The 12,667-nt window shown below is 37.9% G+C and overlaps 1 protein-coding gene across 25 annotated transcripts in view; it reads right to left on the bottom strand.

Moving 5' to 3' along the window:
- The window catches only part of TENM3 (teneurin transmembrane protein 3), a 1,577,510-nt gene that overhangs the window by 160,955 nt on the left and 1,403,888 nt on the right, over positions 1-12,667 (bottom strand). For 14 of the 25 annotated variants that reach the window (XM_082244015.1, XM_082244033.1, XM_082244034.1 and 11 more), the window contains 2 exons: positions 7,751-7,771; positions 6,508-6,654 (listed from right to left, as the gene is read on the bottom strand). In XM_082244015.1, the coding sequence (XP_082100141.1) occupies positions 6,508-6,654; positions 7,751-7,771 (168 nt within the window). The remainder of the gene's footprint in view (positions 1-6,507; positions 6,655-7,750; positions 7,772-12,667) is intronic. The other 11 variants (XM_082244036.1, XM_082244037.1, XM_082244039.1 and 8 more) reach the window with 2 other exon arrangements.

Genomic DNA, 12,667 nt, shown 5'->3' with positions numbered 1-12,667 from the left:
TGATCAGAAATGTACAGGGCATTCTATACTACACACTAGCCTTCATATAAATGCATAAAGCAGGAACAATATGAAAAGAAAAACACGTACATACACAGATGTATTTGCAAGGCACAATTCTCACTTGACTGTCTCAGCAGATTTACCCTGATGATTGTTGAGTGGTGCTTAAAGTGTGCCAGTAGCACAGGCTGCTTGTTTAAGTAATTGTGGAGAGACTCGGCTGCAGACTTATAGCAGGTCATTGGGTGAGTCTCCTAGAAGTTTTGCTGCCCCCTGGAGTTTTGGCAATGGCTGCAATACGTATCATGGAAATTCTTTTCAGAAGCAAACTGTGCTTAGGAGATTGGAATTGAAATAAATAAATCCCCCGTCTTACAAAGAAATGCTTATGTGCTGCACACAATCCAATCAGCTGCAGCCTGAAATGGCCAGAGCTGTAATCACTAACGGCACTCGAGGGCTACTTAAATAAGATGCAATATTCCTGGTTGGAATGCCTTTGAGTGGCATAAATGCCTAAGTCTACATTATAAGGTACAAATGCGGTCGGTGGATGCGGAAAATATTTTAATGCTTTTGGGATGGTTATAATGAAACTGCTTTGCTGTTTACAGAGTATGTTTAGAGAAAGATTATCAGAGAAATCCACAGCAGGTCCTTCACATTTATCACACTATTTTATTGGCATGGCGCTGAAGGATATAATCAGGAAATTCTATATACTGCAGCTATTTACTATTCTGGCAAATATGCAAATTATAGTAAACCTGTAAAATGAGAAATATGGGGGCTGCCATTCCTGCTCCTTGTCTGAAAATGTTAGACAGAAGCAATATCTTCATATCTTTATGAAACGCAGACCTGGAACAAATACACAGATCAGGAAAGTCAAGTTCTTATCTGTGTACCTACTCCTTGTACGTGACTCATATTGAATTCATACTGAAGTGACAGTAAGGCAATTAGTATTTTTTAAAATGAGGGGTCAGCAATGGCAGCCTCTGTGTTTGTCTTGTTACAGGTTTCCTTTAAAGGGTAACTCCACTTTCATTGGAAAAAAATAACACACACATTATATATATATATATATATATATATATATATATATATATATATATATATATATATATATATATATATATATATATATTATACACAGTATCTCACAAAAGTGAGTACACCCCTCACATTTTTGTAAATATTTTATTACATTGTTTTTATGTGACAACACTGAAGAAATGACACTTTGCTACAATGTAAAGTAGTGAGTGTACAACTTGCATAACAGTGTACATTTGCTGTCCCCTCAAAATAACTCAACACACAGCCATTAATGTCTAAACGACTGGCAACAACACCCCTAAGTGAAAATGTCCAAATTGGGCATTTTTCAAAATTTTGTGTGGCCACCATTATTTTCTAGCACTGCCTTAGCCCTCTTAGGCATGGAGTTCACCAGAGCTTCATGGGTTGCCTCTGGAGTCCTCTTCCACTCCTCCATGACGACATCACGGAGCTGGTTGATGTTAGAGACCTTGAGCTCCTCCACCTTCCATTTGAGGATGCTCCACAGATGCTTAATAGGGTTTAGGTCTGGAGACATGCTTGGCCAGTCCATCACCTTTACGCTCAGCTTCTTTAGCAAGGCAGTGGTAATCTTGGAGCTGTGCTTGGGGTCGTTATGTTGGAATACTGCCATACAGCCCAGTCTCCAAAGGAGGATCATGCTCTGCTTCAGTATGTCATACTACATGTTGGCATTCATGGATCCGTCAATGAACTGAAGCTCCCCAGTGTCGGCAGCACTCATGCAGACCCAGACCATGACACTCCCACCACCATGCTTTACTGTAGGCAAGACACACTTGTCTTTGTACTCCTCACCTGGTTTCCACCACACACGCTTGACACCATCTGAACCAAATAGGTTTATCTTGGTCTCATCAGACCACAGGACATGGTTCAAGTAATCCCTGTCCTTAGTCTACTTGTCTTCAGCAAACTGTTTGCGGACATTCTTTTGCATCATCTTTAGAAGAGTCTTCCTTCTGGGATGACAGCCATGCAGACCAATTTGATACAGTGTGCAACGCAAGGTCTGAGCACTGACAGGCTGACCTCCCACCCCTTCATCCTCTACAGCAGTGCTGACAGCATTCATACATCTATTTCCCAAAGATAACACCCGCATATGACGCTGAGCACGTGCACTCAACTCCTTTGGTCGACCATGACGAGGCCTGTTCTGAGTGTAACCTGTCCTGTTAAGCCGTTGTATGGTCTTGGCCACTGTGCTGCAGCTCAGTTTTGGGTCTTGGCAATCTTCTTATAGCCTAGGCCATCTTTATGTACAACAATAATTCTTTTTTTCAGATCCTTAGAGAGTTCTTTGCCATGAGATGCCATGTTGAACGTCCAGTGACCAGTATGAGAGAGTGATAACACCAAATTTAACACACCTGCACCCCATTCACACTTTATACCTTGTAACACTAACGTGTCACATGAAACCAGGGAAAATGGCTAATTGGGCCAAATTTGGACATTTCCACTTAGGGGTGTACTCACTTTTGTTACCAGCGGTTTAGACAATAATGGCTGTGCGTTGAGTTGAGGGGACAGCAAATTTACACTGTTATACAAGCTGTACACTCTCACTACTTTACATTGTAGCAAAGTGTCATTTCTTCAGTGTTGTCACATGAAAAGGTATAATAAAATATTTACAAAAATGTGAGGGGTGTTGTGAGATACTGTATACGTATATACAGTGAGGGAAACAAAGTATTTGATCCCCTGCTGATTTTGTAAGTTTGCCCAATGACAAAGAAATGATCAGTCTATAATATTAATGGTAGGTTTATTTTAACAGTGAGAGACAGAATAACAAAAAAATCCAGAAAACTGCATTTTAAAAAAAGTTATACATTGATTCGCATTTTAATGAGTGAAATAAGTATTTGATCCCCTTTGAAAAAGACGACTTAGTATACTTGATGGCAAAAACCTGTGTTAAAATTAAAAAAAAAAAGAAATAAATAGGAAAAAAAAAATGTAGCCGCCCCCATCGCCGTTAGCTCGCGCACGAAAGAAAACGTATATGGAAGTCGAGCCGCAAACCACACATGTGAGGTATCACCGCAATCGGCAGAGCATGAGCAAGAATTTTAAAAAAAGAGCTACACTCTACCTCTAAACTGGTAACGGTTAAAAAATTTTAAAGCGGCGCCTATGGAGATTTCTATTGACCGTAGTTTGTCGCCATTCCACGGCTGTGCGCAATTTTCAACCATAACATGTTGGGTATCTATTTACTCGGTGTGACATCATTTTTCACAATATACAAAAAAATGGGCTAACTTTACTGTTTAGTTTTTTTTAAATGCAGTGAAATGTGATTTTTCGTAACTTTCCCCAAAAAAATGGCGTTTGAAAGACCGCTGCGCAAATACAGCGTGACAAAAAATATTGCAATGACCGCCATACACTTCCAGGTATTCAAAAGGCCAAAAATTGCATTTTTGAATACACTCACATTTTGAATCTGCCGCCTTTAGCAGCCGAGTAACCCGGGTGTGACGTCATGGACGCCGCCTCCAGGTTACGTCATCGGAGACCCAATCGAAGCCGCATCCAGCTTAGATCGGGACTCCATCCAGCCGGCGGACGCGCCGGCTGGTTGCTCGGGTCTCCCGCTGGGACGGGAGACCCGGGCAGAGCCACGGAAGGCGGCGGGCGTCCCTTCCCGCTCATCGGGGTAATGATCGAGCGGCTTCAGAGCCGCATCGGTCGTTACCACTCGAAAGCCGACCACCAGCTCTAAACAACGGGGTGATGCCTCTAGCTAGAGGCCTCATCCCGGTATAACCACGCAAAGTCAGCCGACAGTAAGTGGTCAAATAATATAAAAAAAAACAATCTGTGTCAAGTGAACAGACATAATTTGGGCTAGATATTCAATGTGAAAAACTGATTTATTATTAGTTTAAATTATATTATTTTTTAACTGCTTTACAATTTTGTATCAAGGGGTACTGACAGTATATATGATTTAAATATATATATATATATATATACACACACACACAGTGCCTTGCAAAAATATTCACCCCTTGGCATTTTTTGTGTTTTGTTGTCTCACAACCTGGAATTAACATGGATTGTTTGAGGATTTGCATCATTTTATTTATAGAACATGCCCACAACTTTGAAGATTTCTTTTTTTTATTGTGAAGCAAACAACAAATCGGATAAAATAACAGAAAAAGTCAATGTGCATGACTATTCACCCCCTCCCCCTAAAGTTTTGTTGCAATCACAGCTCCAAGTCGCTTTGGATAAGTCTCTATGAGCTTGCCAAATCTTACCACTGGGATTTTTGCCCATTCCTCCTTGCAAAACTGCTCCAGCTCCTTCAAGTTGGGTGGTTTGGGCTTGTGAACAGCAAAATTAAGTCTGACCACAGATTTTCTATTGGATTGAGGTCTGGGCTTTGACTAAGCCATTCCAACACATTTACATGTTTCCTCTTAAACCACTCAAGTGTTGCTTTAGCAGTGTGTTTGGGGTTATTGTCCTGCTGGAAGGTGAACCTCCGTCCTAGCCTCAAATCACACACAGAGTGGTACAGATTTTGCTCAAGAATATCCCTGTATTTAGCACCATCCATCTTTCCCTCAACTCTGACTAGTTTCCCAGTCTTGGCTGCTGAAAAACATCCCCACAGTGAAACATGGTGGTGGCAGCATCATGCTGTGGGGATGTTTCATGGTGCTCTTTGGGTGATGTGATGTGTTGGGTTTGCGCCAGACATAGCGTTATTTTTGATGGACGAAAAGTTAAATTTTAGTCTCATCAGACCAGAGCACCCTTCTCCATATATTTTGAGAGTCTCCCATATGCCTTTTGGCAAACTCAAAACGTGCCATTTTGTTTTTTGCTGAAAGTAATGGCTTTCTTCTAGCCACTCTGCCATAAAGCCCAACTCTATGGAGAGTATGGCTTATTGTTGTCCTATGTACAGATACTCCAGTCTCTGCTGTGGAACTCTGCAGCTCGTACAGGGTTACCTTAGGTCTCTGTGCTGCCTCTCTGAATAATGCCCTCCTTGCCCGGTCCATGAGTTTTGGTGGGCAGACATCTCTTGGCAGGTTTGCTGTTGTGCCATGTTCTTTCCATTTGGTTATGATAGATTTGATGGTGCTCCTGGGTATCATGAAAGATTTGGATATTTTTTTTATAACCTAACCCTAACTTGTACTTCTCAACAACATTGCCCCTTACTTGTTTGGAGAGTTCCTTGGTCTTCATGGCAGTGTTTGGTTAGTGGTGCCTCTTGCTTAGGTGTTGCAGCCTCTGGGGCCTTTCAAAAATGGTGTGTATATGTAATGACAGATCATGTGACACTTAGATTGCACACAGGTGAACATCATTTCACTAATTATGTGACTTCTGAAGGTAATTGGTTGCACCAGAGCTTTTTATGGGCTTCATAACAAAGGGGGCGAATACACACGCGCATGCCAATTTTCTGTTTTCTATTTCTAAAAAATATTTTTTTGTATATATTTTTCTCATTTCACTTCACCAACTTAGACTATTGTGTTCTGAGCCATCACATAAAATTCAGATTAACAAAACATTGAACTTAAGGCTGTAATGTAACAAAATAGGTAAAAAGTCAAGGGGGTGAATACTTTTGCAAGGCACTGTACATATATATAAATATATATATAAATATATATATATATATATATATATATATATATATATATATATATATATATATATATATATATATATATATATATATATGGGGCAGAGATCTACGTTAAGACTTTTACTATAATTTTATAAGTGATGATTCATACATATTAGAAGAAGCAGCAGTCCTTTTGTGAAATATACGGTTGCCAAGCAACTTTTCAAGTTTCGCATCCACCCACCAGGGCACACGCTAAGGAAAATGAACAGTTATAGTATACACTTTCCTTTTCCGCTCAGGATACATTCAGCGTCATGTAACTTGTCACCATTTCCTTATACCTTTTAGTAGCATGCATTTGCTTTAAAATATAAACATCCTTCTAAATACAACAGATCGTGCTATTCCGGACCTGTTAGCATTTTGAATAATAATAAAGTCCAAAAAGCTTAGACATCAACACAGCTTCTGTACAATTCATTATCATCCTCAAATTCCCCATACAGCAGGTCAAGTACAAAGAAATCAAAATAAGAACAAACTGCTTTGAAAAAAAAAAGCTGAAGCTTAGAGGCATTTGTTCAAAATGTATCTTTAAGCATCAGTTTTAAACTGAAAAAAGGTCATCAGAAGCCCACATCATAGTGTCTAGAGAGATTTGAATGTAGCTGAAAAAATAGCAACTTTCAGTTTGGTAAGAATCCATTTCATATAACAATGAGGTGTGCTGACAAAATGTCATATCCCCATCAAAAGTAAATAGATGTAAAAAAAAAAAAAAAGAGGAAACTTCATCTTACCTCCTTCATTGTCCTTACTGTCAGTGCACAAGGTTTCCATGGCAACATCACATCCTGCGCCCCTCCAGCCCGGCTGGCACACACAATGCCATCCATTTTGATCCAATGCACATCTTCCATTGCTGTTACAGAGTCCCGGGCAGCCTTCTGCCAAGACACAGACATAAGGAAAGTCGTGACATGATTTGGGGATTCCACTGAGCTCCAATTTTATTGAACAAAACATAGGACACTTACAGGCCTTCAAAAAAAGCATAAACACTGTAACAACACATAAAGTGACAGAGTTATACTGCACAGATCATAAACTCCTAAGGAGCCTTGGTAATTTGAGATGTCAAAACCAGCACTGGAGGCCTGGGGACACCAGCATCCTGATGACCAGATAGGACAGCTGATTTCTGATTTTCCTTTTATTTCAATATACAAAATAATTTTAATTTGGTAAAATGAAAGGTTGTTTTTAGAAAAAAAAAAAAAAAACTGGCTGATCAAAGACTGTTAGTCTGTATGATGTACAGACACCCCGCCATTGGATGGCAGGACAGCTTGCAGTCATTACACACACTTGGCATTATTTATCAAATTTGCTTTAAAGAAAAACAGGTCTTTTTTCCAATAGTACCCAATCGTGTCCTTCGTTGACTTATCCCATACTGCACTGGGAGAATGCAATGAAGAATCTGACTGGTCCCCATAACAAGAACCATTTTAGGCTCAGACATTTTAATAAATAAGTACCAGCGATGTGAAAATGCAGCCAGTAAGCACTATTGAGATACAGAATAAGAAAATTCACTTTTTTTTTTTGATTATTTCTAAAAGCCATATTATCTGGTCCCAGGAGGTTGAAGACTTCATGTGAATTTACAGTGCTTTCCATAGTTGCACAAAGTACCCGCCGGTGGCAGTGATGGTACTTTATGCTGAGAGTACATTCCTTTTTCACATAAGAAGCAAAAGCTGAGAAATAAAGTGAAGCAGCTTAGCGACTAATCTAACAGACATTAGGGGGGATCAGGCTGCAAACGGAGGGGACAGGTCTGACGAGATTTCCAACTTAACGTAGGAGCTGTGCAGATCTGGTTACTCAGGACGGACAAAAATGAAATACCATAAGGACCACAAGAAGAGACATTGAGAAGACTATACAAAAAACACGGCTGTGACGTGCTTCAAGACATAGAGCAGAAAGTGAGGTTTTCTTTGTGACAGTCTCCCTAGGGCCTTTGCAGTGGGTTACCTTTATATCCTATCTTGTCTGCTTTTATGAGCAAGAAGGGAAAATTTATGAAACAAATGACAATAATTTAAAAGACTGGGTTATTAGAAAAAAAAAGGCTTCAAAAGTCTTCAAGGCTGACAATACATATAAAATTACCATGATAAACAAAACAAAACTAGAAATGATAATTTATTCTTTTTTTTCTTTTGATCTGATTGAAGACTATAAGCAGCGCTTGTACCACGATACTTTAAGCAAAGTCAAAATAGATTTACTTCATTACTGCCCGGGAATGGCCTCAAATATGTACAGTTTAAACATTGGATTTTACATGTAACAATGTGTAAATGCATATGCTATGTCTGATATAGAATAGGTAGGTAATGAGCCTATTCATTCACATATAACATGGAGCCCAATAGTTGCAGAGCATAGTGTACATACCAGAACAATGCAATACACTTGCACAAGTATTATAGATGGTAACTTCCATGATACAGACAATATAAAACATCACAAACTACTCTATATAGATACATATAAAATGTTTTTATTACAAAAGGAGTACACCAATATAGAGTAAGTTTCTTGTTTTTCCAAAATAACTTAATTGATTTTAAATTCCAGTCAATTTTTTTTTTTTTTTTTTTTATTAAGTCTGTAGGAAATAGTTTAACCTCTATCATATGTTTATTGTCTCTGGCCCTTTTGAGAGGTTTCACATCGCTTCCCAGCCCAGCAACAATGTTGTCACTAGAATCAGGAGTGACTGGAAATCCAGCAACAGTACCGGAAAAAGCCACAAAAAGTTGACAGAGGATATAACCTTCGTACATATTGTTAAAAACTCATAATACAATTTTTGGCTGGAATTGGACAATAAGATGTTCCTGTGAAGTTGGGCTCATGAACTCAGTTTTGTACATCTGTTGCTTACTATACTTATTTATTTTTTATATATTAAGAAGTTCTTTTTGGATTTGTAGGGGTAAAAGCTTATAACTTTTAAACAGGGGATACTTTTATCCACAGATAGCTAATATTGTACTGGTTTAGACTTGGACTTATCAATATCATAAATGCTTTCTTTAAGGTACAACCTTTTCATGTTCTTGATCCTCTCATCAAATACAATATTTGCCTGCCATACTACACTGTGCAAGTGCAAGCAATGCCAGTCATACAGTAACAAAATGAGGGCTTGTGTTAACGCCGTCAGTTTAAGACTCTTCATTCATCATTAAAAGGTGCATTTAACCTGTAATTGACCTATTTCTTACCTGCTTCAAGTGGGTTTTGCATTTTCATAGACTAAGTGGGAATGCTAAACACCCCTGATCTGAACAAAATCCCATCGAAACCCCATCTACACAAGCCCTAATGTATCATTTAAATGTTATCTGGCTTTAAAACTTGCTGATTTAATGACCCAGAGCAAGTATACAGATTAGGAAAGTCAGAAAAGTTTCTACAGCACTATTCTGCATACTTGTCCTACGTCTGTGCTACAAAATATTAAAGCAAGACAGCCAGCACGACAACTAACACATTCAGATGATGACCCCTTAATGTTTCTCTTAGGATCTTAGGACAGGTTCCCTTTAAGGACATCAGTATACTGTTAATGGGGCTTAAAGGTGATGTTACAGACATGTTGAGTCTGTGTATCTTTTTTTAAAGCATCATAGAAAATATCTTTGTGAGCCCACAGTCATCAATTAAAACCTATAATTTAAAAGTCTGTTTCTGATTGGTTGCTGCAGGACATATAGAAAGTAAAACCCCAATTCTAAAAAAGTTGGTAGGCTGTGTAAAATCTACATAAAAACAGAATGCAATGATTTGCAAGTGTCAAAAATCCATATTTTATTCACAATAGAAAACAGGAAACATATCAAAAGTTTACACTGAGAAAATGTATTATTTTAAGAAAAAAATAAGGTAATTTTGAAATGGATGGTAGCAATTAAATAGGACAGGGCAACAAAAAGTTGGCAAAGTAAGTGGTAATAACAAGAAGGATCTGGAAGAACATTTTGCAAATAATTAGGTTAATTGGCAACAGGTCTTTAACATGATAGGGTATAAAAAGAGCATCTTAGAGTCAGAGTGGCTCAGAAGTAAAGATAGGCAGAGGTCCACCAATCTGTGAAAAGCTCAGTCTAGAAATTGTTGAACAATTTCAGAATAATGTTCCTCGATGTAAAATTGCAAACATTTTAAATATATCATCATCTACAATCTATAATATCAAAAGATTCTGAGAATCTGGAAAAATCTCCAGGTGTGTGCAAGGGACAAGTTTAAAACATAATATTGGATGCCTGTGATCTTCTGGCCCACAGACAGCTGGATTCTGTGATGGACATCACTGAATGGGCTCAGGAATACTTCCAAAAATCACTGTCTGTGAACACAGTTCTCCATGCCATCAAAAAATGCAAGTTAAGCTCTATTGTATAAAGAAGAAACCATATATGAACACAATCTAGAAACACTGCTGTCTTCTCTGGGCCAAAGCTCATTTAAAATGTTTTTTTTTGCAAAGTAGAAAACTATTCTGAGGTCAGTCAAATCAAAATTTGACATCCTTCTTGGTAACCATGGAAGCCTGCATCTCTCGATGGTATGGGGTGCAATTATGTGAATGGAATGAGTATCTTGCACACATGGAAAGGCGCCATCAAAGCTGAATGATATATCAAGGTTTTAGAGCAGCTTGTGCTCCCATCCAGACGACATCTTTTTAGGGAAGGCCTTGCATATTTCAGCAGGACAATGCTAAACTGCATACTGCATCTATAAAAGCATTAAGACTTTGTAGTAGAAGAGTCTGGGTGCTTAACTGGCCTGCCTGCCATCCAGGCCTTTTACCAATTGAAAATAATTGACACCTCTTGAAAAAAAAAATATAACATAGAAGACACAGGACTGTTGAGCAGTTGGAATCCTATATCAGGCAAGAATGGGACACCATTCCTCTCCCAAAATTCAAACAACTGATCTATTCAGTTCCCAGGCATTTACAGCGTTGTTAAAAGAAGAGGGGACGCTACATCATGGTAAACATGGCCCTGTCCCTGACTCCAAGATACTCTTTTTATATCCAATCACATTACTGACCTATTATCAATTAACCTAATTAGTTGCAAAATGTTCTTCCAGATCCTTTTTGTTTGTACCACTTTCTTTGCCAGCTTTTTGTTGCCCTGTATCAACTTTCCAACTTTTTGAGACGTGTTGCTGCCATCAAAATTACCTTTTATTTTCTTAAAATGGTACATTTTCCATGTTTAAACATTGTTTATATCTTCTATTGTGAATAAAATATGGGATAATGAGATTTGCAAAACAAATTCTGTTTTATGTAGATATTATACAGCCTCCAAACTTTTTGGTTATCGGGTATATATATATATATATATATATATATATATATATATATATATATATATATATATATATATATTAAAAAAACTTTTGTATAGGAGTTGCTGCATTTCATTAGATTCACTAGTGTTTTTAACCTCACCATACACATATGAGGAAAACCTGAATCCAGGCAAATATGCTTCAGTCTACAGACCCCATGTTATATGTGAGTATGAGTACAGTGCTATATATTTTTGTGGTTTTGTAAATTGTAGATTTTGTAGATTATCTAAGGATTAATTAGTAATAATAAAAAAAAAAAAAAAAAGAAGTGTGTGTGTGTGTGTGTGCGTGTGTGTGAAATTGGCTGTTTACTTTGCAAGAGAATTTTCACTTAGATTAGTGAATGTGGTGAAAATTCATTTTGCAAATAATACCCCATCATGGAAAAACAACCTACATTACTTTCATTTGCACATGGATTATGGGAGCCAGCAGGGTTTCACTTTATGCACTAAGCTAAGGAAAAATCCCCTTGCAAAGTGAACAGTCTATTTGCCTTTGTTTTAGAACATGTGTACATACTTGTAAACTTGTTTGAATTTTAGGATTTCCACTGTATGGTATCTACAAAAAGTGTCAACATTTTCTGCATATTTGACTTGGTCAGTAAGTAGCTGCAATCCCTTTTAGTTGGAACAATAGCTTTTGATTTCATTTTACCAACAATATGAAACCTGGCCTGCCAGTTATTAATAAGGATATTATGTCTCCCTGACTCCAGTCTAATTATTAGCAGAGTTATCTTTGCAAATTGGAAGGCGGAATGTGCTTAGTGAGCAGATTTTAAGGCAAAGTACTTTATAAAGCTGAATGTGCCCGTTGCTTTTTTATTTCTTCCTTAAAATGTGGTTCCTAATTGACTTTTATCCCTGCATAACTTTATACAGAATGTTCTAATGGGCTTGCTTCCGCTTTATAATTAGGACCTTCAGAGATGAGAGGGCTGCTGTCTTAGTTAACCTGTTCAGTTGGGGACGTAACATTCGTTGTAGGTCAATGTGACATTAATAAGCGAATTACAGCGCTGACATTTTTAAAGGTGTATTAGGAATCCATTAAAGTGAAAGTGCTCACCCTGCAACAGAGTTTTTGGCAAAGGCGTGTTAGGCCATCAATTTCAAACTGAAGGTTTTTAAAAAAATACACAGCAACAAAAGACACAATGGCAACTTTTGGGGGAACATGCACACACGGACCACATTTTTAGGGAACGAGCGATGCAAAGGATAGAGCAACATTACAGCAGTTCCAAGAGGCTCCTTCAGGGCGGCCATCTTTAAGGAATTCAGAATAGTCAAGGCTACATGATTTGGGGCTTTAATTACACTAAAGTCAAATGATTATGATTATACTACGCACCAAAATGTACATATATGTCATAATGGATTTGCCAGCAATTCTAGTAAAATATATTTTTTGATCATCCAAACAAATTGTACTGATTTTAGTGGAACTTCTGTATTTACAAAAGGGTATACATTGTGTTTGAATGGTAGTATT

The sequence above is a fragment of the Pelophylax lessonae genome, assembly GCF_965119305.1.
Source record: "Pelophylax lessonae genome assembly, chromosome: 1".
Taxonomy (NCBI): Eukaryota; Metazoa; Chordata; class Amphibia; order Anura; family Ranidae; genus Pelophylax; species Pelophylax lessonae.
This window is presented reverse-complemented; position numbering and strand designations above follow the sequence as displayed.